This window comes from Cygnus olor, chromosome 7 (genome assembly GCF_009769625.2).
Source record: "Cygnus olor isolate bCygOlo1 chromosome 7, bCygOlo1.pri.v2, whole genome shotgun sequence".
Lineage (NCBI taxonomy): Eukaryota > Metazoa > Chordata > Aves > Anseriformes > Anatidae > Cygnus > Cygnus olor.
In genome coordinates this window covers 25,662,958-25,688,774 of record NC_049175.1, presented here as the reverse complement: position 1 = coordinate 25,688,774, position 25,817 = coordinate 25,662,958, and the positions used below count along the sequence as shown (strand labels likewise).

The 25,817-nt window shown below is 41.7% G+C and overlaps 2 protein-coding genes across 3 annotated transcripts in view; both read right to left on the bottom strand.

The window, feature by feature from the left end:
• SORCS3 (sortilin related VPS10 domain containing receptor 3) overlaps positions 1–6,848 on the bottom strand; it is a 379,882-nt gene extending 373,034 nt beyond the window's left edge. The window contains exon 1 of the mRNA XM_040563972.1: positions 5,396–6,848. The gene's annotated coding sequence lies outside the window, so the exon portion shown is untranslated. The remainder of the gene's footprint in view (positions 1–5,395) is intronic.
• A 463-nt stretch (positions 6,849–7,311) lies between these two features.
• The window catches only part of CFAP58 (cilia and flagella associated protein 58), a 58,025-nt gene continuing 39,519 nt past the window's right edge, over positions 7,312–25,817 (bottom strand). Inside the window, exons 16-18 of one of the 2 annotated variants that reach the window (XM_040562931.1) lie at positions 15,101–15,220; positions 13,447–13,580; positions 7,312–7,399 (exon numbers count right to left, since the gene is read on the bottom strand). In XM_040562931.1, coding sequence (XP_040418865.1) covers positions 7,393–7,399; positions 13,447–13,580; positions 15,101–15,220 — 261 coding nt within the window. In that variant the 3' untranslated portion in view covers positions 7,312–7,392. Of the gene's footprint in view, positions 7,400–8,135; positions 9,186–13,446; positions 13,581–15,100; positions 15,221–25,817 lie in introns of those variants that run through there. The other variant, XM_040562930.1, reaches the window with a different exon arrangement.

The window sequence follows — 25,817 nt, the reverse complement described above, 5'->3', positions numbered from 1 at the left end:
GGATTGGTTGCTCTCCATCATTGCTTTGCACATACTCCCTCCACCTGGAAATGCATAGGGCCATAAGAAACCTCCCCTCCAAAACCACTCACAGACCTCTCCCACTTGGTAATCAAAATGGTGTGGAAAGACCTTAAATCCACCATGGTGGCGTGTACCCAGCCCTCAGCTGGGCTTACAGCTCTGGGAGTCAAGCAGCTGCTGATCACCACTGCTGAACTTGGCTCTGGGAGCAGTTCCCCTGCTTGTACTTCTGGGGTCGCTGCATCTCTACCATTTAGGTTTCTTCCCTCTCTTTGTGGATTTTGTTAAAAAGAAATATACTCTTATCAAGTCCTAATATTTGCTCAGACTCCCAGCCCTTCACGCTTCCCATGCTCCTGAATGGGGTCTTTAGTCTGTCCTCACTCTAAAAAGCTCAATAGAAGTTACAGAGGAGTCATACTCCATCCATCTCTGGAAACAGTCTTTGTGCTCATATTATTTGCCAGTGACACTCCATCACCACAATTACCGCTGTTATTTTATCTCTCTCTGCCCATGATGCTGACTAGGGAGCAGCAGACAGTGCTGGTGTTTAAGCTGAGCAAGTCACTTAAAAACATTTATACCCCTGGATTGTAATGTACAGCATAAATCCAACCATCTATCATGCACTGAGTAGATGCAAATACTCACCACGCTATCAGGCAAAGCAATCACAAGAAAACACAGTGATTTGAGCTGCAGCTGCCTGCAAGCCTTTGACAAGTGTATTAGATGAAAAGATTCAAAAAAAAAAAAAAGGATGAGGCATCTCACCTAGATGTGGCCTTCGCTGCACTGAATCCACAGAGAAAGCAGACACATGAAAAACTTGTTGGTAGGTTTGCAGCTATGCTTGTAAGATCTGAATCCAGGCAGAGATGGCCTGAGGCTCTGCATTCAAACCGGGTTTGATTTGTGAGCAAGTCAAAGAGGCAAAGCACCTGAGGCCAGGACGCTTGGTACAGGACCTAACTCAGGTGCTGGCTGTGAAGCACCTCTCAGCTCTGCACCCCAAGGCAGAGAGGCCTTTCCCTGTGGCTGAAGGTCCAGGAGATGGTCAAAGAATGGGAGAGGCTGGGATCCCTGTGCAGGGATCCCACAGAGCTTAAACATATGTTTGAGCGATCCTGCCACAGGCTGGGAAGAAGTCACCTTGTGCTTCCTGAGATACACTACAGGCCCCTCTCCTGAGCAGGGTTACAGGGCCTGCGCAGTGGTGCTGGCTCCCTTCCTTGTCTGGCTTTAGAAGGTTCCAGAGCTTTAGAGGCCTCCATGGCTGGAGCCACATGTGCTCTCTAACACCCAAAGGATCGCTCAGCCAAAGGACAGTGGGTGCACAGGTTTCCCCAGGTACCCTGAAGATCAGATAAAACTCAGAGTTTTGAAGATGCACCAGGCCTGATGGGACATTAGGAAAGTCTCCAACCCGTGACTGAACACATTGCCCTGCAGGGCTGCTCAAGTGCTTGGCAGTAGCCCGGTGGACAATTTGGTGGCAGTGGGATGCTGTGGTCCTAGACAAGAGCCATCTTCTGAGCTGGTAGTGAGGAGCAGACCATTAACCTGACAGCTCCCTTCTCCTCCAGCCCCAGGGCAAGCCCATCACTAGAGTAGGGAAGTTGCAGCCATGACCTGGAAGCCTGGCATGGCGGCACACCTCTGCCTTTCTCTGCCTCACACATGGTTCAGGAAGGAGAGGGACAAAGATACTGCACACTCACCTTAGGGACACCATTTCAGCCCCTCAGCCACCCTTCCCCATGCTCCATACTTTCCCATGCTCCATTACTTTCATAGGTAATTCAGTCACACCCCACCATGTGCTCAACAAACCTGTCCTCTTCAGGGGAGCGGAGAGGGGCACCCCCCATGCCAGCAGCCCAGGCATGGGACACGGGGAAACGGAGCTGCCACAGCAATGAAATAAGTGGGTAAAGAAAGCAAGGTCTCAGGTTCAAAACTTGGTCAAAGTCCAGCAGAAATCCACAAGCTGCCAGCAAAGGAAATGGGCAGGGAGATGTGCTGGGCAGCATGTGGCTTCAGTAGCATGCTGCCAGCTTGCAATAAAGCAGATAGGGGAAAAAAAATCCCTCAGCCTGAAGTAAATTATAAGACGCATCCTCCAGGAGCACAAGGTGAAGCTCTTGATCAGACAAGTGATGCTGGCATGTAATTCCCCTTGATAGCACCTATCTGAATTTTAGTGCTTGTGAAGGGTGTGTGACTGACAGCTCTGAAACCGCAGGCAGCTGGAGCACAGTGCCTGGCCCCAGGCACGAGCATCCCAAATCAGCTCTGCACCGTGGGGACAGGCCACAGGCCCGGGTGGGAGCACAGAGCTCAGCCCCTGCTGTCCCCAGGCCTCATGCCAGTGGCAGGCACATGGGGGCAGCTGGTGCCTTATGGGGACAGTCACCTTCCCCCTCGGAGAGGGGCAGAAGTCAGGCATGCCACCAAAAATACAAGATCTCCTCAGGGGTTACAAGATACAGCATCTTGTCCACAGACCCTGGCATTTTAACTAGCAACCCTGGATCACAAGGGTGGAGTGGGAGCTGTGGAGATGAATAAGTGTTCAAACACTGCCTCACTACCACCAAAATAACCTCTCAGACAACTATCTGCCCTTGGTGCCTGATCAGGATCCACCAGGGGGTCTGCACAGGTAGGCCAACCAGAAACCCCACCACAAGAGCTTCCAGACTCCCATAAGACAGAAACGCCTCATTTGTGAGGACAACCCCAACGTATCCATCCAGAGCATCAGGCTGCTTGCCTGTATGACTGACCAGAGGACAGCAATTGGCACGGGAATGGTTTGTTTGCCATCAAGGTTCAATATTAATGCTAAAGGTTCAAGAATAAAAGAATAAAATCAGACTTAGATCCAGTGAGTACACATCAGATTAAAAGCAAAGGAGGAATTGCACCTGATTAGATGCAAATGGAAATACACTAAATCCTCAGCTAATGTACTCAAGCAGAGATATGTTGACTTGTGTAACTGGAGTTCACTTAATTGCTCACTCCTTGCAGTTAATACGCATGGCTCTAACATGTCCGCTGCTCTGCATACTGATTAAGACACCCATTTCTGCAACAAGAACAACAGGATCCACTCCAAAAACAAACTAAAACAGAGGTTGCTTTAAGCAATTTGGAAGATAACTTTGGCAAGAAAAACTTACCGTTGAAACTGTTCCAAATTCATGACTGGTGCAAGCACCGGGACTTAGCAAATAGCTCACAACTAAGCAAATAAAGCATCGCAGAGCTAATAAAGAATGCTGGTCTGAGACGTTTCAGGTCTTCCTGTCTTTTTCCTCTACAGCTTCCAAATCAGCAAGGGACCTGGTAATTTCTAGAAGACTTTTGTACACTCAGCTAAAATAAGACTCCAGTGATGAGTTTTCCTAACCTGCCAGGAGGGAATACATCCAAATGATAACACAGAAATCACAAGGGATGAGGCAGCTCAAACAGAGACTCGGAAATGATAAAGTGTATTGCCTGGCCAGCCCCAGCTACGGCTACTCACCCTTTGTGTAAGGGGGCTGCAAGGGGGCACAGGTTTGCAGAGCGAAAAAAGCAGTTCTGAGGATGCTCACAGAGTTCAAGCTACTACCCTTCAGAATAAATGTGGGAATTGAATGTGTGTTTGCTCCTAGCCTGCCCTGATTGCAAGGCAGAGCAGGTCTGTTTAAACTGCTGCTTCGGGCACCTTTTCATTTATTGTGACAAAGGTGGTTTAAGCAAATGTGTTTTACTCTGCAATTGGGGCCAGCTAGGAACATGCCTGTGGTCAGTTCCTGCTGCTCAGCTGCCACAGGAGAACTTCTGGCATCATCGCTTTTGATCACAAAAATGTCAGAGTGGTCCCAGAAAGTTGTGGTTTCCCATGGCAGCTGGGCACAGCACTTGGAAAAAAATATAGATTTTAAAAAAGTTAAATAAACCACGCATTTTTCCTCCAGAAATGTTCTGTACTCAAGATAAAGTTTCAGGGTGTTTCTGAGGAGGCAAGATAGCAAATGTTGACCACTTTTTTTTTTTTTAAAGGTGAGAAATTAGATGTAGGTTAATTGCCTACATTTCAGTGCCAATACCAAATACATCTCTCCCCTACTATTTTCGTAGTTATCACCCTGCAGCCCACAGATCTCAGTGAGGCTGAGCTATCCAAATGTTTTGCCACTACACTAACATGCCCTGTTTCTACAGGCACACTCAGAAAATTAAGAGGGAGTAACAAAAGTTGCAAACACATACTTAACTTGAAGTGCATTCAAACCCCATGTAGAGATTCTCATTTCAGATTAAAATGGCTTTAAATTACTGCTACTTAGTCTTCTGCCAAGAAAAAGCCCTGAAAAATGGTCCTTGCTGTGAAGAACTGGGAAGTTTAAATAGTCAAGGCTGACTGAAAACACAATTGCTGCATCCACCTCACACCTGGGCAGATTAAAGTGCCCACCAAAAGAAAGGGAGGCTCCTGGCCACCCTGGAGGTGAGCACAGATCTACCAAGATCCAGCTTGCAGAACTGTGAGCCTTTAAAACCACTCTTTCCCCTTCTTTTCTCTCTGGATGTTAGGCAAGCTGATGATCTCACAAATACCTGTATTTGTGAAATCCCATTAGCCCAGCACCTCTCTAAGCTCCCACCACCCCAACACCTCTAATCCCGTATACAGGAGATAGCCACAGGCAGCTCTCCAGCCTCAGCCACGTACAGCACAGCCTGCAGATCCTGCCCTGAGCCTTCACACCCACACATGCCGTGGGCACAGCTTCACCTTTTTTGGGAAGAAAAGCTCCTCAAGCAAGCCTATGGGATTGTATCGGGACAGCATTCTGCATGCTGAACAGCAGGAGGAGCCAGGCTGATCTGCATGGGGCTGCTTAAAAAGCAGACAAGTGGAGAAGAGAAAGAGCATCAGGATCAAAGCTACCGCTTTTAGAAACAAACTAAAAATACTCTCTGCTAGTGGGGATAGCACAACAGCTGAACCACCTGCTAGGGAAATAATACTCACCCGCTGAAGTGCCTAAATACAAACACACATGATTTAGAGACTTAAATTTGGATAAAGATAGTTGGGATGAGCCAGCTTCCAAGAAGCACCTGTAATGTTTTCAAAAAGAGTGGCAGATACTAGTTTTGCTGCCCAAATTCTCTTTTTGATTCTCCTACAAACTTTACCCTCTCATAACTTTATCCAGGGGATAAGGAGTAAATCCAGGACCTACGCCTCTCTCCTCTTTCCTGCAGCTTACTTGAGGCACAACAGCATCACTTCAACATGAAGATATGAAACAGCAGCCTGAGACGAAGGCACGATGGACTCAGACAGTTACTGCCAACCCACCTGCAGACAGGGCTCCAGGACACGCAGCCGAGCAGCTCTGTGGTGGCTCCTCAGTTGCAGCAGCCAGGAGGGCAGGCCTGTCCCCTTCCTTGCCTGGGCTCTCAGAACCTGGCGCCCCCCTTCCTGTGCAGCCCGCTCCTCTCCATCTTGCAGCAGCAGCTCATGCTTCTAGTGTACTTAGAAGATAGCACTAAAGCTGTTTTTCTGTCCTGCTGCTGGGTGCACCAGGAAAGCGGCAGGGCTAGGCTCATTAAATGGAGCCCCTGGGTCCTGGTGAGGCTGGTCAGGGCCATTATGGCCAATTAGTGCCCCAGGGCCCGGCACCTGCTGCTCCACTCACGGCAAACCCTCCGCCCTGCCGTGTTGGTAAAAGCTCCTGTCTGCAGGTGCCAAGTCCTTACCTTCTCCCAGCCTGCCCTAGATCTGGAGTTTGTGGCTCTCAACGTGATGGAGCTGAGCTGTGACCTGTTTTTCACCACTGTTCGCTCAAGGGCTTCCCAGACTTATTGCAGCAGGACGTGTTAGTGGGTGTGTAGCGTGTGCTCACGCTGCTCTCAGTCCACAACGTGAGGGTAAAGGAAGGCTTCGTGTGCTGTCAGACCTAACAGGCGATCCCAGAAGGGTTGTGAGAGCCTTTGAATGGATGGGTCAGTGTACAGCGTATTGTTTTTGTTGTGCTTAAACAATATGCTGAAAACAGACCTGCTAGACAAGATCAGCACTTAAGTAACATGGGAAGTTACTTAAAATATTGTCTACGTATTGCAAGAGCTCCGCAAATGAATACATAACTTTGCTTACTCAGGATAGATTTACTGTGAAAGCTACTACAGCTTCAATCCAAACCAATTAAAGTCAAGAAAGATTTCTTTTAACTTTACTACGGATCATAGCCCTTTGTCTTCATCTTTTCACATATCTTTGCAGGAACATGAAGTTAAAGATATCCTTGCTACTTCTAGGCTTACATCTTGCATAGATGGGAATTCAATTAATATCATTCTGCAACACAACTTTGAGAAGCACTTCAGAGCTGCTGCTCACAATGCAGAAGTGACTGAACAAATGATACTCTCATTAACACTCTGCCTTTCCCTGCTGTGCAAGCCACATCCTTGAACGCTAAAATCACCGCCGCATCAGCTGGGTTCACAGGCATCCAGAGAGATTTTTCAGGCTCCTGACTTTTATAGACCAGGGGGGTGGATTTGGTGTGCTTTAATCCTTTCTATTACATGAACTCAGAAATATTTTTGACTCTCTGGCACTATAAATCAAGCTGGCTGCAGTTATTCTATTCCTGATTATGCTGAAAGTTACTGGCATTAATTTGATGTCTTTATGTTCTTGCCTTTTTTTTCCCCAAACTAACATGTGAATTTAGTTTCCCTGTAGTAAGTAAACAATGCAATACAAGTGGAGATAGTAGCCAATGCATTCAAATCTGGATGCCTGAAACTGTGGATGTACACAAGAAAAGCTCCCCTACTTTGCAGGTGATATCTCCTGCACTCACTTCTTAGCTCTCCAGGTGGGAAGACCACGTTGCGTAAGAAAAGTACATTTCATTTCAATCCTCTTTGGTGGTTTTTTGCTTTTGTGTTTGTTTGTTTGTTTGTTTTTAATCTAGAAGATTAAGCACTTTTTCTTACGAAAAATTATTAGTGTTAATTCTTACAAATTAACTTAAATCTATACGTTAATATATCTATATCTTATATCTATAAGTTAATTCACCTTTGCAAGTCAGTAGACAAACAATATTCCTCCCATTTTAGAGACTGGACAACTCAGATCAAGACCCAGTTGGGGATGGAGTGTCTGTCTTACTGTAAAAACAGATCAACCAATGCAACACAAGTTACTATTAAATACATCTAAAGATGCAAAAGAACCTGTTTTATTAGTGTACTCACAAAAATTAGTGAACGTATTCCATCTGCTTGGCTCCCCTTCCTTTGTTCTGACCACTGTTAACCACCGTGACAGCTCGTCTTCTAAACCCTGACACCAAACAGAGGGAAAGATGTGCACAGCTGTGAGTTACCTCTGGATAAGTTAGGGGTATGCTGCACATCTCAGTGTGACAAATCGGTTGCTTCTCTGCAGTGTGATGGTGTTCTCAGAGGGTAACTGTCTCTCTCTTATTCACATGAATTAATTAATGTGAATTTACTGATTTATTTCAGTACAAATTACTCCCCAGTATCAGTAAGCATAGTGGAGTCCAGCTCTAGGCTGAATACCCAGGACCTTAACAAATACTGACCTTTAAAAGCTTCAGTAAAACCTCCTTGGGATCCCATCAAACTCAAGCACCCATGTCAGTTATTCTCAATTATCCTAACTTTATAGTTAGGACATGTCAGGTACACAAAAGACACGATTCAGACAGCATGACTGCCCTAAAATGATAACTTTCGAATAATGCACTTGACAGGGAAAAAGCAATAATAGTTATTCTGGGAACAAAAGAAAAATACAATGGATCTGATGACTAAGTGTTCTGGTCCCCTGTGTAAAAGGAAAGTAGATCCCTGTCGTATTTAACTTGATTCCTTTGAATTAAACACTTCCATTAAAAGTTTCCCACAGTAGCTTTAATATTTAATTATGTATTCCACCAAAGGAAAGAACAAAATCTTTGCAAAGGGTTTTTTGTGCATGTGAAATATTTATCAGCATATCTCTTTGGACAAGTATTTTTATCCCCCAGGCTGAGAAAGAGCTTCCATGTACAAACCAGTTTCAAAACATTTTATTTTACAGCTTGAAAGTTTTCTATACTTCAGCACCTCATGCCGTGACTTTGTTATTTCACTTGTTAATGAATGGTAATTAAATCTCTTTTGGCTGAAAAGGTTGGAGGGCTCCTGCTGTATTACAAAAACAATTTCTGAAAGTTACAAAAATGCCCAAGTGTCTAGAAATTAAAGAGTAAAGTTTGCCATGTTTTGAGTCCAAGTTTAACTCACTAGGAAGGATTTATGTGGGAGAACAGCATGTCCCAGTCAGTGTGCATAGTCTCCCCAGCCGAACAGACATAATTATGTCATTGCGTCTATCAGAGTAAACAGAATCTCAGTCTTAATAATGCACATTGCAGCCACAAGCTTCCTTGATCTTACAAACAACTGTAGCACACACTGAATAAACCAAATTATATACTACCTGCACAAAGAACTGCTACATGTGTACATCTAAGTAAAGAGTTGTTAATTTTGCATTTGCTCAGTAGGGCTTGGAACATCAGCTTATTAATTTTTCCTTTCTGTTTTCTCATTTCTTTCAGGTGCTTTGACTCAGAGGATAAATGAAGTGACTGCTTACAACAGAGGTAGATAAAGGGGAAACAGCTCTACATATTAAGGCATTTTGTGGTGTTACTGTGCTTAATAAAGAGATACAGTGTTGAAAAAAAAATCAGCATGGTCTCCACTATTCACTTCCACCAGTAGAGGTTCTGATGGCACCACATATGGCATATTTGGTCCACCGTTTCTAAACCAAAAGTAGGATAATTATAGCATAAAATGCCTTCTTCTGAAAGCAATAAAGTGATTTCAGAATGAAAGTTGATTCTGAATTTCTTTCTCAATTCTAGTTTGTCAAACAGCCCGGCACAGAGTTTAGCAAGAAACCGGGGAAGGGAATGGGGTAAGTCCATTGCTAAGCTGTGACTCGGGGAAGGGGTCTGCTGAGAGCAAAGCCCCCTCCAGTGAAGCGAGGAACATCAGGTTTGCGGCGTGGAAACTCAGATTCCATGTCAGCCAAGGATCGTTCCTTCTCCCTTGAAATAAAAACAAAGAAAAGGAGAATACATTTTTCATTCTGCTGCCCAGTGATGTTTACAAACGAAGGAAATCTGTGTCCTCCAAAGTTTCTTTGATGCAATCGTGTATCAAGAGATCATTAAAAATTTGTTGATTAAAGCCTGTTAGGCTAAACCGACATGACTAGGTGTCTGTTTGGATCTCATTACAAGACTACTGATGATTTTTGGAATTATTTAAAATCAGAAATAAATGAGCTTAGTGCCACTCCCCAAAATGGTCAGAGCACCTCATTAGAGCAAGTTTGTACATGAGCTCCGAGACTTCAGATTTCTAATCATCAACCCATTCTAGCAAGTATACAATTGTTTTCAAACAAACAGCTGCATTCATCAAAGACTTAACGTGGAGATACTTTTTCTTTGTTGAATTTTAATGAATGAACAGTGTTATCTGTCCTTCTGTTTTAACAAAGTTCTAGTGATAACTACCCTGCCTGTGACATTTGCAGAAAAATTAACACTATGCTGTGGGCGCCCCGATGGCCCCAGGAAGTTGCTCTTTCGGAGGATCCAGGAAGGCTTGAATTTGTTGGCCTTAAGAGGAGGGAACAAGGGTTAGCTGGTTCTTCTCTAATGAGGTTTGCGAGGTAAGCACAGCAGAACAAATACAAAGGACAGTATTTCAAGCTCACTGTGATACACCTGGAGGTTTCAGAAACAGGTCCAAAGATATTTAAAATTAACAGAGTGGAGCTTTGTGATGTAGGAGTATATCACAACAGTAGACGTCTCAAGGCTTTACAAAGAAGGCCAGTACCATTACTTTTATTTTACAGTCACCGAGACTGAGACAAAAATGTGAGTGCAACCAGGCTTTTACAAAGTCTATCCTTGTCACATTAGCACCCTTACTCAGTCCCCATTGAGGGAGAAAAAAAAACACTCCCTGGAATTAATACTTTTCTCTGTCTCTAAAAATTACTGTCTGTGCAGGGAGAGGAGGAAATTCAGAGAAACCCTGTAGGAGGACTAGTTATGCCTCTTCTTCCAAATTTAACTCATATGGAGGTGGGAGAATAGGCAAAAGATGGCTCAGATGAACATAGCCATGAAAACCATTTGTACGTGTTTTTAATTATATCAATACAGCACTAATGGGCATGCCAGCTGACAGCACTACGAGCTAACATGCTACATTTAGATGGCTCGTCCTATCTCACTACTGAACTTCCAACTTTGGTGAGAGAAAATTATCCAGAGTCTAGGCTCATTCTGACTTCATTGCTCCCATGGAGACACCCAACAGATGTGCTCATCAGAATGGAAAATTCTGTTCAGCAGAACACTGTGATATGTTATGTAGAACTAACATGCAAGTAGCCATGTGAAAAAGCTCCCAGCTACTACTGACATTCTTCAGAGCAGTTATTTACATAGGTAGGATTTCAGGATGAGGTCTCTGGTGTGGCTTTAAGCTTCATCTTTTCTCACCAATCCTTACAAAGATCAAACTGGAACCCTAGTGCTAGAAGCAATTAGAAAAATTAACGAAGCAGAAAGGGTACAAGAAGCAGAAGAAGAAAATGGAAAGGGTGAGGAAAAGAAAGCCTAAGACATCTAGAAAAGATAACATTTGAAATCCAAAAGAAGAAAAAGATTTCAAATTTACAACCAAAGTCTGAAACAATGGTTTTTCAGCTTGAACACAGAACAAAGCTAAATTCCTATTGTCACTCATTATATTCCTTTAGCATCCCATGGAATGCTGCATTAATTCAATATCAAGACTTTAAATCAAAAACCAGAACTGTCTTGTGCAAATCAATAAAAGCTTTAGATGATACCTTTGTATGAGGTTATCTGAGAGTATTAATTCTCTTTCATACCAGTGTAGTCAATAATTCTGCTAATGCTATCGTCCCAACAGGATCCTCTTTTTATTAGCAAAAGCAGACACATTTATTTCAGACATGATGTTAACATTAGCCAGCGTGATGGAGATCAAGTCAGTGGTTTTGTCTCAGCTGGGATTCAGAGCAACCTGAAATTGTAAGAATCAACTGCCCCTGACTCTTTGACTAGCATCTACACGCCCAGCTGTGCCTGTACAGCTCAGTCTGAGGCAGGAATGATGTGGAATGGCTGTATGTCAGGGGCAAAGGACTCCTTGGGGAAGGGTCTGGCTGCAGAACAAGCTCTCTCTATTGCAGAAAGCAAAAGACATGTCATGCACAATTGGCAGTTTGGCGAAGGAAGGCAGCACAACAAGGTTGTTTCCTCTGTACTGCTGTCGGGCAATGCAAAGAGGAGTCTCGAGATGACAGAACCACGGCTGATATGCCCATTTATGCCTTGGGGTGCACACTATCTTTCAAAGCAGGTTGTGGCCCAACAGTTTTCTTCTGGGGAACAAAACAATGAGGGCAGAGGAGAGCACAGACCCGGCACCTAGCGACCTCTCAGCTGCCACAGGCACAAGAAAAGTGCGAGTCAGGCCTGGCAGCACAGCGCTGGTAGCTTCTGAGCCTCGGGTGGGAGCAGTGAGATGCAGCTGTCCTGCAGAAGCACCACCAACAGCATGTGAATGTACTTCCTAAACACAGATGTTAGAGAGACACCGTGCTCATAGGACTACAGCCATGTCCACAGGAGAAACAACCTGACAAACTGCACTAACAGCAGACATTGCTATCCTGAACCTATAAACACTGTAAAGAATATGGCATTAATGGACCTACATCACAACTTTCCATTCACTGTGTACAATTAACAGGCCGAGGTTCAGTCACCACCACCTCGCACAATGCTTTTGTTTTCCTTAGAACAGTTATGTCCCTAACAAGCTGTTTTTTCAATCGTTATGACAGGAATTAATTCCAGGTAACAACAAAACATGGGTGAATTTCTTCTCATCTGGTGAACAAAAAGAATCATGATGTCAGGGTCCAAAATGGAAACATTAAAACTATTGTGAGGAGGATACTTAGCTGCTGGAAATGGATTATCAGGCATTATGGTAGCCTCACATATTGATCCTAAAGCTCCAGGAAGGCCATTAGCACTGCACAATTGTTGCTAATTCCAAACATGAAGATAACATTATGCAATTTGCAGGGGGATAAAAGTCACTGTTTATCACTGGCTATTTCGCTAATTCAGTCATTGAAACTGTTTGCCGCCTGAAATATGATTAAGAAAGAAATAGATACTGTCAGCTTTGAATATATTCAGCAACACAGAGTATTGTTGGCTTTGGTGTGCTAGGAAGGAACAGGATGGGAAAGAAAGGGATGGAAAGACAAAAGGCATACACAGAAAAACTTGGTAACATCATGTCATCCGATTGCAGAAATCTAAGAAACTTCTTTTTAAGAGGAAAAGTCCCATAACTCCATTTTCATAAGTGACTAATAGTTTTGGTGTCCCAGGCTGGAGATTCATTATCAGAATAGCCTCATCTCCCAGCCTCTGCAAATTAGGTCACTTTAATAGGCCACAAAATGGGCGACTAAGATCCTAGTCATTTTCTTTTAATCAAGAGAAGTGGCTGAATGCTCAGTTGCAGACTGATACTGGCAGGGAGGTACCATCAAGCTGCTACTGGTTAAGAAGAGACAACTACCTACGAGAAAGTTCTTAGGCTCTCCCCTCAAAAGGGTAAGACATCTCATAAACCCATGCTCTGATCATTGCTCACTTTCCTCCATCTGCATGTAGGAAGGAAATGAAGCGGATGGGGAATGCTCTTCTCTACAACCATTGGCAATGATATCTGCTGCCAGAAGGAGACAGTCATCAGGCACAACTGCCACATTTTGGAAACAACAATGACATTGTTTTTACACCAGGATTATTTAATTGCCACCTGAAGAAAGGTCGTCCTCCATATAAGATGCTATTTCATTTAATTTGTTAATCATAAAGCACACCGAGGTCCTCATAATGTTTGAGGATGTCTCATTAGATGCGAGAGACCAGATAGCAATCTGTGTCTTCTGGGCACCTCCTCATTGGCATGAATAATTTAACTGGACTGGAGAACACATCAGCAGTATCACTGCTGGATATTCTTTACCTGGCCTCAGATCATGGTAAATCTAGACCAGACTGAAGTAATATGAAGGAAAACATCAGGAAAGTTAGGCAACAAAACTATACATCACCTCAGTCAAATTTGGATGTGTTCTGATCAAAAGGGTAAAACAGTTGTTTCTTTTTAAAAAAAAAGTAGGTTTATGCAGAAAGTTGTATAGACAAAACTGTTATTCTCCCATACTTGGCCTGTTGTTCCTTGCGTTTCTGAGCCAGATATTTCTTTTTCACGTTCAGAAGCTCGTTGGCAAGCCTTTCAATTTCATATTTGTATTCTTGGCTCTGTGACTCATACATATTCAATTCTGAGGACAAAACCTAACAAACAAAAGACAAAAAAAGCAGAAAAAGGAGATGTCAGTTTTACTTAAACATAAATTAGTGCTTTTATAAGCACTTTTGTCTTTCACATTTGACCACGTAGGACATCACCATTTTCTACCACATTTCCATTTTCCATCGTGTTTCACTCAATCACCTCTGCCCACCTAAGGACAGTTTACAAAATTAAGGCTATGCAATTTAACTGCAATAAAACATGTAAAATATGCCCCAGGCATTATGGGAATTATATTAATACATATGTTAGCTCTTAATGTTCTGGGACACAGATCTAGGTGAAAACCCAAAATGAAGGGCTTAAAAAAATATACTAATATAGGAGTTTATCTAGTAATAATGGGCTTTATTCATAGGGATCCACTTTGTTACATGAAGTAATTAAATCCACAAGAGCAAAGTAGCACCAGGCAGTGCAAATATGAATAAAATGCTGCTTCCATTTGAATCAGTAAACTTTAAAGAAAGTAGGAGTACACATAGTATGTTTTCCTTCTTTAAGATGGAGAAAAACTTGACCTGGCACCACAAAATGACAAGCACACCAGTACACTACAGCGTACTATGCCTGAAATAAACAGTAGCAATTGAATGCATTATGGACAAACGGTAACCGTACGGAAAACTTCAAATCACATTCAGTTTAGCTAAACTTTGGCTTCTATTTTACATCTTCTACATTGTTTTTCTTCTCCATGGAAAGCTAAGATTTGCATAACAGCCTCTTTGTTTCCTCAGGGCCCATCTGCTCCTGCATTTTTTTCCTCGTGGTTAGTATAGACATGATTATGATGCAGTGAACAGGAGATGATGACTGCAACAGAGAAAGGAGCTGTAGAAGCAGATGAACTCCTGGGGAGACTGATCATTCATGCAGGCAAGAACAAGGGAAGATCAACTCGTTCTATCAAAGAATCACTTTTTAATATCATGCTTTCAAAGATTTCCTCAAGATTCCTTCTGAATCAGGAAATTTTCACTTTTAGTGGCAAGGGGTTAAGACAGGTTACTTTGGCCATCACTATAAAGTTTGCAAGTCTGATATATATGTACGCATTCCAAGAGAAATAACAATAATTTAAGACTGGATTCTCAATATATTCCCACTATCTCGTTAAAAAGAAAATGAAATGGTTTTGCTTATTAAAGATTTCAACAGTTTAAGAAAAGGGATGGAGAATAGCTTAATGGAAAACTGACGGTGTCACAAATGTCTGCACACAAGAAGCGTTTACAGCATTATGCTGTGCACACATTCTAATAAGACTTTTCTTCTGTTATAATAAAATAAACAAATGTAATGTGGCAAAAAGATATTCTAGTGCTATTGCTTCTCCCTTGGGGAGATGCAGAATTAGCTTTCTTTTCCTAATCTAATATATGAAGGCATGAACATTGATCATTGAAAATCTTCCTGAAGCCTAGGTCTCCAGAATCACTAGTGAAGTCGTTCTGCAAGCCTGGCAGCCCCTCAGCCAGAGAAAGAGGACATTTCTTACTTTCAGCTGTTTAGTCTTCTCTCGAAGAGTATGCCGGTAGAGCTGCAACTGTTCTGCGGCTTCAGGTCCAGGCTGACGGGCCAAGACATGCTTCAGTTCCACATATAGTTTTTCCTTTTCCTACAAAAAGACAGTTGTATAAGAACTTTCCCTTCTACTATAGCAGCAGCACAACCTGCAATGAAATCAACCTCACTGAAAAATGCAACTAAATCAAGAAGATATTTGCAGAAACAAATCTGCCTGTGTGTCAGTCCTTCCTTGCTAGCCATAAGGTATTTAAAGTTGTTGTGATAGCAGTGGGAGAGCTCAGTGAGAGAAACATCCAGCTAGTTCAAACAACGAATGAAATACTCTTAAACACTGTCATCAGTGAGCACGCTTTACCACAGAGAACATAAAACAGGCTCTGGAAAAGTATCCAGGGGTGGGGAATTAATTACTAGTAACTGTGCTTATTCCAATTTTTCTTCTTATGAGCCACATTGCCTTACATTAAGGATCATAGCTTCATCCAACAGGAAGTGTTTAGCTACAAAAACCTCAAGCAAGGATGGTACAAAAGAAATAACTTCTAGACAAAATCCTGCAAAGCACATATACATACACACAATACATGTATATATATATAGATATATACACACATATATTCATATATATATAAACCTTAACTGAGGGGACCCTGGGATAGGGAAGGAAAAGATGAATAGGAATAACTATGACTACCACAACTACCACCAAGTAATTTTTCTTTGCCTTGTGTCTTCTTCATGTTGGATGAGAAAACTTGTTGGAACGGGATATAACCGTGCCTGAATGGAAACCACACCGTGGACACACTTGCAGCTTTCTGTACTGAAAGGCTGCTTTGAACTGGGTTTTGAGGATGTACTTTTTTCCAGACTGAGGAATAAAGCACTGAAAAAGCCACCCACGTAGCTTTGCAGATTTCAATATTTTTAGTATCTACCGTGTCAGACTAAGATTGTTATTATTTAACATTATTTAGCAAGATCCGATCATTGTCTGGTACCTGGAGAGCTGAAGTGAAAAGGAGGGGTATTTGACTGGAAGTTGGTCTAGCAGACAAAAGATTTAACAGAAGACGACAAAAATGCCATGTTGGAGGTAGGCTATGTAGTTATTTATACTGGCTTTGACAAAACCCCTTTTTGCTGGCATTTTATAAGTACTGACTGCAACTATTACCACAGATTTCTTCTGTTGGTGTGGGGAATTAAGCCATATCATCACATAGAATAGCTACATTTGACTTTGCTCAGTGAACATATAAAATTCTGGGTATCCAGCATTCAGGAGCATAAGGTGTCCGGAGTTTTCAGACCTTTGTACCTTCTGAAGACCATGCACTAACAGACCTAAAAATGAAAGCACTTCAAATCATAATTTAGTTTTGCAAACATTGCCCTTCAATTCTGCATGTGACTGAGGAAGAGCTCCTTATAAATGAAGTTGTTCACAGCTCATCTCTGGAAAAATCAAAACCTCCTGACCTCCTGAGACTCAGACTGGAGTTTGCATAGTGGCAAAAATTAAATTGGGAATTCACTCTCAGTGGAGAGTTATTGTGTCACTGCAGGTGGCTGCCACTACTACCTCTTCTTCCTCTGGACACAAGATTTTACTGCAAGTTAAAAGCAGCAGCAAAAGAAAAATCTGCCTTGTCAAATCTGGCCAGTCAGTATTAACATTCCACCCCTGAATGTATCACAGATTTGTATTTTGGAACAGTGTAATGGTAATTTGGATAAATATGGAGCAGTTGATGGATTGAAGGTCTTATGTGCAATTGTTTTCCAATTTATTTCTCTCCTAACCCTCTACAAGGGCCAACCAAGCTCTTCAAACATTGTGCAATGGTGTGTATAATAACCCCATTTAGAGACAAAGTGTGCAATTCTATTATAAGGAGAATCTATCTTATGCAACAGAGACTCGTTAGCTTTCCGATGTATATTGTCTCCATAATCCAACAGAGGCAGAACCAGCTGTCTCATAACGCATATCCTGTCCTTCCTTGCTAAGAACTGTCCATCTCTTTTACATCTAGTCAATTAATTTGCTACTGTGTCAGAAGCACCATATGTCAGCCAAACATTGAAAGAAAATCCTAGGTGCTTCCTTTCCTCATCAGCAAAAGTTTGTATGCACAGGTTGGCATTTCCATACTTTGTCATTTTATCCCAGGATGCAGACAAAAATCAATTAATTTCAATTAATTTTAAAATGGTAACCACCAGAGTATATCCGCGTACAAAGTATCAGTTACAAAGTATGTGTGATACTACCACCCGAATGTATTCCTCAAAGCAGGTACTTTTATCTCCACATGTAAGAAAGCAGAATGCCCACAGAAAAGAAAAAGCACAAAATAATTTAAAATTTTGGCTTCAATAATATTCTAGCTATATTGGAAAGACAGACAATCTGTGCATTTTGTGTTACATGCAGATAGCTTAAAAATACCCAAATATCAGGTATAGCATAGGATATGTAGAAAGACCTGCAGGGTTGTCCAGTGTAAGTGGGATGTATTCAAAAAAGCTTTCAGTTATAGTGTGCGAATTAATACCCCCAGAAGATATCAGTTATAGTGTGTGAATTAATACCCCCAGAAGATAGATCTATGTTGCTTTTTGGAAACAAAAAAAATGTGCGTGTGTTCCTTAAAGTCTCGGAGAGAGCCCAATGGTTCTCTCCAAGAAATCCGTTAAGTCAGCAGTGAAGATGAGTGGGGTGGCAGTAGTGCAGTAATTCAAAAACAAGACCACATTTTGTCCAAAGTTGAAGTCAGTAACCTCCATTTATTTCTGTTGGTGGCTATGCAAATGAAGCTGGAGCAAAAGCTACCTGAAATCCTGCACTCATTATGCAGAAATAAATCAATCCATTACAGTTTGTGTAAGATACACTTCTTTGGATTGTCCCAGACTGCCTCCCCTCACGTTCCCCTCCGTCCTCACACCAGGCTGCACCAACAACATACATCATGCCAGGGTTCCATGTTCTTGAGATGAAAAGTACTTAAGGTCACAAACACACTCTGAGGTGAAGGAAGATCCACCAGATCTTTCCGTAACCCCAGATTCGTGCTTTTCATCCTTCACTGGAAAAAGCAATGTACATTTTGTTAAATGAGATTTAAGCCAACACCAAAGCTCTTTATGTGATCCTTCCTATGGCAAAATTCCCATTGAATTGAGCAGGTGCTTGGCTGTTGGACTGAGCCCTTAATTTCAACCAGCTTCACTGGTTTATGACACAAACAACACCAAGCCTATGGTGCAGAGATGAGGGCACATTCATTTTGTGTATGTAGGGCACACAGGGAGTCTCAGATTAAGGGTTACAGTCAAATTTCAGGCATTCCAAAGAGAATTTCAGCACCTCTGTGAATACCTGCTGAATAAGTTGTGTAAATAAAACTCCACATTATTTTTAGAACAGCCTTTTCTGTCTCAGATTTGTTTTCCAGGGGAGCTCTGAGGAGCCCCCAGATCTGCCTTTAGGCTAGGCCATGACAATATGTTTCTGCATCTCTAAGTCTCCAATACAGTAATTCTTGGGGGGGAGGCAGAGCTGCTGCTTTCCCCTAAATTTAACTAGTTGCTGTGTCAGCCAGAATGCACAGTTCTCCTGGCCTGCTTTCCCTACAGAGGATTGAGAAAAAGTAGTAGTATTCTGCAGGAGACTGGCTGGTGTTTGGCAAATTTCAATTGATTCTTCGGGACTGTGGTCACAAACTGGTTCAGTCTGCAGCAGGAAGAATCACTTTTGCAAGCACAATCCTGCTTCAAAAGCAGCTATTTCTGCTGACCAGCACAGCCCAGTGCTGTTCCATGCCACAGGGACCGTCAGCCCCATCAGACATTCCCGAAGTGACACCGAGGCATTTCACTGCTTCAACAAGGAGTGGGAAGCACTCAGCAATACTGGGATAGACCAATGCACCAGGTATTAGCTCTAAAAAAAATGAGACTCCATTTTATGTCATTTTCTCCCTCAGCAAGACACTAGGAAACTCCTGAAATGACCCTTCTTGTTAGTTAGCCCAGGGTATCATTCTGAACCACAGACGATAGATGACCCTACGTTTAATGAAGATGTATTCACAGCAGAAATAGGTCACGAAGCCCCAGCTTTCTCATTTTCACCAGCTTGTCTTCCCAAGCAGATAATTCAACAAATTCATCTGGCATGCTGCACACCAACAGCCTTCTCCACCGGGCCCATAAAAATCATATTACTCATCAAAAGCTTTCTATCACACAAATTATTTAAAAAATAAAAAATAAACAAAACCACAAAAGTCCCAAATCCTTTGCATCACAGTAAATTTCATTTGTGTTAGCTCCTGTCTCCAGTACCTAAAGCTTGGCAGCCTTCAGCTAAAGAAGAAAATAAATAAAATAGCAAGATAAAGATGCAGAGCAAAAATGTGCAGTTTTGTGTATGGTGGCAACCTACCTAAAATCTTTCTTTTAACTAGTAAGGTGGAGAAAGCAACACAGTAACTGTGTAAGCACACTACAGTTCCTCACAGCTTTGCTGAGGAAAACAGGTCAGTCATCGCGCTGGGGGGGGGGTTGTTTATTGGCATTACAACCACAACAGCAGAGCTGTGCTCAGCTCCAGAGCCATTTTGTTTAGGACACCATGAAGCAGCAGAGGACCCTTAAGGGGCTGTGATCCCTATCCAGAAGTGTTAAACAGGCCCCCGGACTCTGGATTAAATACACCGATAAACACACACATCCGGTCATAGTTATTTTATCTTTATAAGCTGCACACTTATTTGTGTGTATGCATGTAACTAATACAGTAGCTGTTGGCTCAGGACATCTACAATGAAGAGTTTTATGAGGCGTAGAACAAATTAGCATATGGTAACCTCCACTAATTTTGTAACAACAGGAGAAAGTTGCCTCCAGCGCTGTGAGAAATGTGCAGTAAAAACTTTCTCAATAAACACTTTTCAAAAGCTCCTGCTCTTTCTTGTCTATTCCGCATCCATCAGCAAACACCTCTGCACGCAAGCAATTCCCCAGAAGAGCATGTGTTTTCATCCTCTACACTCTCCTTTAACTGTCCAATGTGAGGGTTTTATCGAGTAAATTAATTCGGGTTTGGAACAGGACAATGAAGTCCCTTCACAGAGCGGCAACGCTAATACTGTATGAGGTGCTTGGGGTTTTCTTGTTAAAGTGCTGCCACCAAAGGAAAGGCTGGGATCATTTCCCTGCCTTTGGTGAAATTTGCACCGCACTAGACGGAGTTAAATTAAACCTGTCTGAGATGACTTATCCCTCCAGTTGATAATAATGCTTCTCGAGAGCAAATCTGTTTCCTTTGGCACATGAACTGTGCCAAACTGACTGGCATTTTCAAAACAACTTAATGAGAGAGAAAAAATACCTTGGAGCATCTTTTTAGGTCTTCACCCCTGACTCTTTTTTTTTTTTTTTTTTTTTATGACAATAAGAGCTGAATGCTACATTATTACCATTTTCCAGGAACAACTAAGTACAAACATTTCCAGCTAAAGTGCAATTGCAACTTATTATTATTTTTATTGTTATTGCTAGGTACTGGTACTATTGCATCTCTCCTAGGAAGTGTGCGGGAAAGCAGGTTTCTTTGTTTTTTTCCAGTGGACAAACAAATATGTTATATATCCTCCTCTCCTTTCAAGACTTCTGAACTCTGACACACAAGGATAATAAGCTTTCAGAAGGAGAAAATGGTATGGATGCCTCTTGCAGAAATAATAGCAGCAATTCCCTTTTTACTATTGGCCTTACACCAGAGTTTATAAAATCATTAATCAGAGTAGCTCATTTAAACTCAGCGTTTATCCTTTACACTGCAGAAGATGATCAATTAATTATCTGCTCTTCTTCTGTATGTGTGCACAGGAACACACATGCACTTGTACACACACAAAAGGAGAGCGATGTGGTGAGCTGTTCCTCGAGGCCGAGAATTACTGGTGACACAGCACGGATTGATGTGAATTTTCCAGCAACATCCCCAGTGCCTGCAGCTTAACAGATGGGCTGAAGAGAGCACTAAACAAACCTTTGCTTCACATTCTAGTAGAGGTTTGTCTTAAAGTGTCCTGAGGGAGATTCAGAGGTTGATATAAATCTTATCAACAAGGCATCTAAATATTCTAAATGAATATTTTGCTACAAGGCAAATGGAAATATTTTACTGACTAATAATTATTACATACAGAGCCAAAAGAGCCTCTTCTGCCAATGTATACCATCTGACTTAAAAACTCTGTATTTTAATGTCAGTGTAACAACATGTATTTTAACAACTCAATAGCCAATTTGATTTTAAAAATAACAGGCTTATCAAAAAAGAATTATCAAGGCTGTGCTGCTAATGATTAGCTGCTCCTGCAGGTGGAGGGTTGGGAAGGGGATTCCCAGCAGACCCAGCTCCTGCTCTCACTTCTGACTGATCTGACAAATGACCTCAAAGGGTGATCAGAGAAACTGACGACCTGCTTCTGCAAATACCTATCTGTAAGTTAGGCACCTACATCTCTTTAATCGCCTGCTTGACTTAGATCCTTAGACTTCCCTGAAAGATGAGAGCACTTAGCTTCAAGTCCTTTGGTGTTCCAGAACTGCTGCCTCCGAGCAGCTGCCTCAAAGTCAAGCCACCACTTAAACCTACAAATACCCGCCTAACAAGGCAGCAAAGCCTACATACATCTTTCTGACAGGACAGCAGTGGCTCCCTACATATGCCAACGACCTTAGGGAAGAAAGATTGGTCTCCTGTTACACTTTGGAACCTATTAAGAGATAACAGTACATCTAAGAAATACACATGGCAGTTCTGAAATCATGAATGTTTTAATATATGGCTTCCTTCAGTCTCACTGTAATTAGAGCTGACCGCTTGTATACTTTGAAGAGATCTTTTTCAGCTCCCCATCTGTTATTAAAATTCAGAGAAACAGGACTAATGGAGGGTGAAAGACAGAGAGAATCCTAATGTTCATGTAAAGACAACTGCTGTGCCAATGTATGCCATCCCCTGTTTAAGGTTATAGCTAAGACAGGCATAGGAAGACTTGAGCTCGGAGTCCAGAGGATGTGGATCAGCTGGCAGAGTGAAGCAGCCCAGCTGGCAGAGAGTCTCCCTGTGCATGGGTCGTGAATGGAGAAACAGAGTTCTTTCTATACCCATGTCCCCATCTCTCCCCTGTTAAGCTACTTTTAAAAATAATAATATTTTTTTTTAAGTGACTCTGCCTGCCTGCTGCTACTTGCCCCCAAACCACCTTAGTGCTGCTGCATCATCTAGCTAATTTTCCCAACACTACCATTCACACTCCTGTAAGAATGAAAATAAGTGATCTGAAATAAATTAATAAAACCTTGTCTGTCCCTGTTGAGTGTCTTTTTTGTGTGCGTGTGTGTGTGAATATCATACAAAATAATAATCCATCACTGAATGGGATGCTGCATATTGTCCATATCCTGCTGCCGAGGGAGGCGCAGAACACACTTGCCTCAATGGAAGAACGCCTGCCAAAGGGCACATCTGAAAAATTAAGATTTGCAGCTGGCTCTGGGCCACAATATATAATATGGACTTGCGAATGTATTGCTGCACTGCTGTTGCACTCTTCTAGTATTTTTACTTGTTTGGCAGATTCTGGATGACTAACAGTATCGGCTTGCTAACAGCACTGCTAACTCCGTGCATAGCAATGTATTCAGTCAGCACAGCGAGTCATTTACTTTCCCTTAACAAGATAACTGTTTGATTAATACACTTTACCCTGAGGTGCACAGCAGATTTATTTCCTTCCCAGATACATGCTGAATACAGGAATGTGGAGTAAACAACTTTGTTTTCAGTTATTTGTCATTTACCGGAATAATTCCTGAACTTTTTACTCAAGATTTACTCTAGTGAACTATTATTGAAGCTAACGGCAATTCTGTCTGAGTCAGAACTTTAGGAATAGATCATTTTACAAATTTGTTTGATGACACAGGATGTCCATGCTTCGGATTTCTAGGTGCAAACCAAATGCAAGATATTTGAAGAAAATAATTTTGTGATCACTGTTTTTGCTTTTCTGATGCAGATTACAGATAATAGCAATGTTTCCTACCTCATGGTGTTTACATGGCCTCCTCATTTCATTATCTGAATGCTGTTCAAAATTTAATGTACCATGAGAGCAGCTAAAATGGCACAGATACCCAGAAGTTATTATTTTGACCCCTTTTCTTCTAATTTCTCAATTAAATTTGCACCTTGTTTCTGTCCAAAACCCTTTATCATGGGAAATCTGTTTTGTTTGTGAGGGCAATGCTGTGCCACACAGATTCAATAAGAGTTAAACTCTTCCACTAAGGTAATTCTTCACCAAAATTGTCTTGTTTGAATGCTAAGAAATCTGCTTGCTTCCCATTTCCAGTGCCAGATACACTTGCACTAGCAGATTTATTGGAAAAATGTTTTCTTACTGTACAGAGCAGCTGATTATCTTCACCTGATGCTGTTAAACTGATTATCACCTTTGCTGCCTTGTTTTCAAAAGTCCTCTTTAAACAACAGACCCTAAACAACAATAACAAAAAATTTCCCTGGGAAGACTTTATTCTCTTCCATTTGAATTGCAACGTATGTAGGAGGAGGGAAAGAATGTAAATGTCAGTATGTTTTGAAGAGCAGTTTGTCATGCTGTAAGTTTGTATAGCATAGAACATCTTCTAATTCTAGATGGACTGAGATTAGAAGGGCTAAAATAAACTAATGTGCCAAGGACTATATTCAAAATATTCAGAAATAGAAATCGACTGCCTTCTGAGGAGAGCTAACACAAGAACTGAATACCCCTCAAATCCCTTTTCCATTCTTAAGACTCACACAAAACTGTCAGGTAGATATGCAGACCCTTAAGAGACTTTCACACAGGTGACCCTGTTATCTGTCCTGTTTACAAAATGTGATTATTTATTACATCATTACAGGATTGCATATGAACCCAGGTATGTTGCACAGAGAATTAACACAGTGATCCTACAATTTGCTCAGTGTGAATGGTTCACAGAACCCTGCTGGATACACAATCAGCATCTAGGGCAAACGAGAAAGCAAATAAATAAATAAATGGAAAAAGAGTACCAGTGGCAAAGTAAAAAGCACTAAACAAATTCTAGTTGTATAGAAAAAATCACCATCAGAATCACTGAAAGACACTTAATCCTCCAAGATAACACCAACACTAAAATATGAAATATTTCCCCCTACAGGCAAAGTTAAAATCCCCAGTCAAAACTCTAGTTCATCAATAAATGTTTCAAGCACAACAAAAGGAAAATAAAAGGATGGCACAAGGAAAGAACACGAAAATGTAGTCCTGAAGAGCGACTCGACACACAAAGTACCTCCACGTGTCATCTCACACTGCCTTGGTCACCCCGCTTCAAACCAGATTCAAGGCACTGGACTGAAGTTAATTTGAAGGCGCTAACACTGTAGACTGTTGTGCTCAAAATATTGTACTAATAATTAGATATTTGTTGCTGGTCACTAGCTAGAACAGGGTTATAGCCAGAGTTCATGAGAATACTTTATTTTTCATTTGAAAAAAGAACAGATTCTCTTCAGAGTCCAGTTTCTAAATCAAGGCCTTTGACACCCCAGTGTTTAATTCCTACGTGTTAGTGCACAGCGCTGCAGACGTAATTTATTTATTTTTTTCTCTTTGATTCATACCCAGCTGAAAGCCAAAAAGTAAATCTTGGGCCAGAATCCATGCTGTATTTCTCATTTCTACATTCCAGTATAAGTCCCTTGAAATTCTGGCCACCAACTGAAAATGGAATTGTACAATTAAAAGCTACATTCAACGAGGTACTACACTCTCCTCTTCCTTAAGATACACAATGCCACTTAGATTTTTTTTTTTAAATAAGGAAAGGACACTTTTAAAATGTTAGGGACTATCTGATCATTGGTTAAAAGTTTTGCCAGCTTACTTTTCTCAGTTAGCGGTGTGACTTCTTTGTGCTGACGTGGCTATGCCAGCTGCTAGCTGTGCAATTAGATGCAACTGCACTAGCAAGAAAGTCTTCTGTGATTTGAGAGTTGGTAAAAGCTAAATCAGAAATGTTAACTTTTTTTTTTTGACAGTAGGAATGGTATTTCTAAGCATAGAAAGGGTCTAAAGCTCAATATACGTAATACTTTAATTGAGGACTGAGAGAACTGCTAGCTTCAGCCTCAAGATAGGGTGTTAATCCTGTGCTTCCAGAGGAATTCAAATCCTCCAGGAAACAGAAAAGAGCCAAGTCCTAGTAAAATACAAAAAGCCAAAACGAAAATTTCCCTTGTCATTTTTACATGGAAAAATCCCTTCAAAAGGCTGACTTTATATATGAATGATAAAGGAGCAGTAAAGAAAGGATTGTGTTTTGGCACTGGATTTTGCAGTTCACCTGTAAGTTCCAGTGCATACAAAGCACTCTCCTAAACTACCTCCACTAAAATCTCTCTAAAGGAATGATGACAGAGAAACAGTAATGGGCAGGTCAAAAGAGACTCTTTGGGATTCTACAGTCGTTAGTTTCCTGAAGTGGATTGCAGTTATTTTTAAGAAAATAGACATTTCTGCCCAAAAAATCCTCAACTCAGACAATATACCCCACATGTA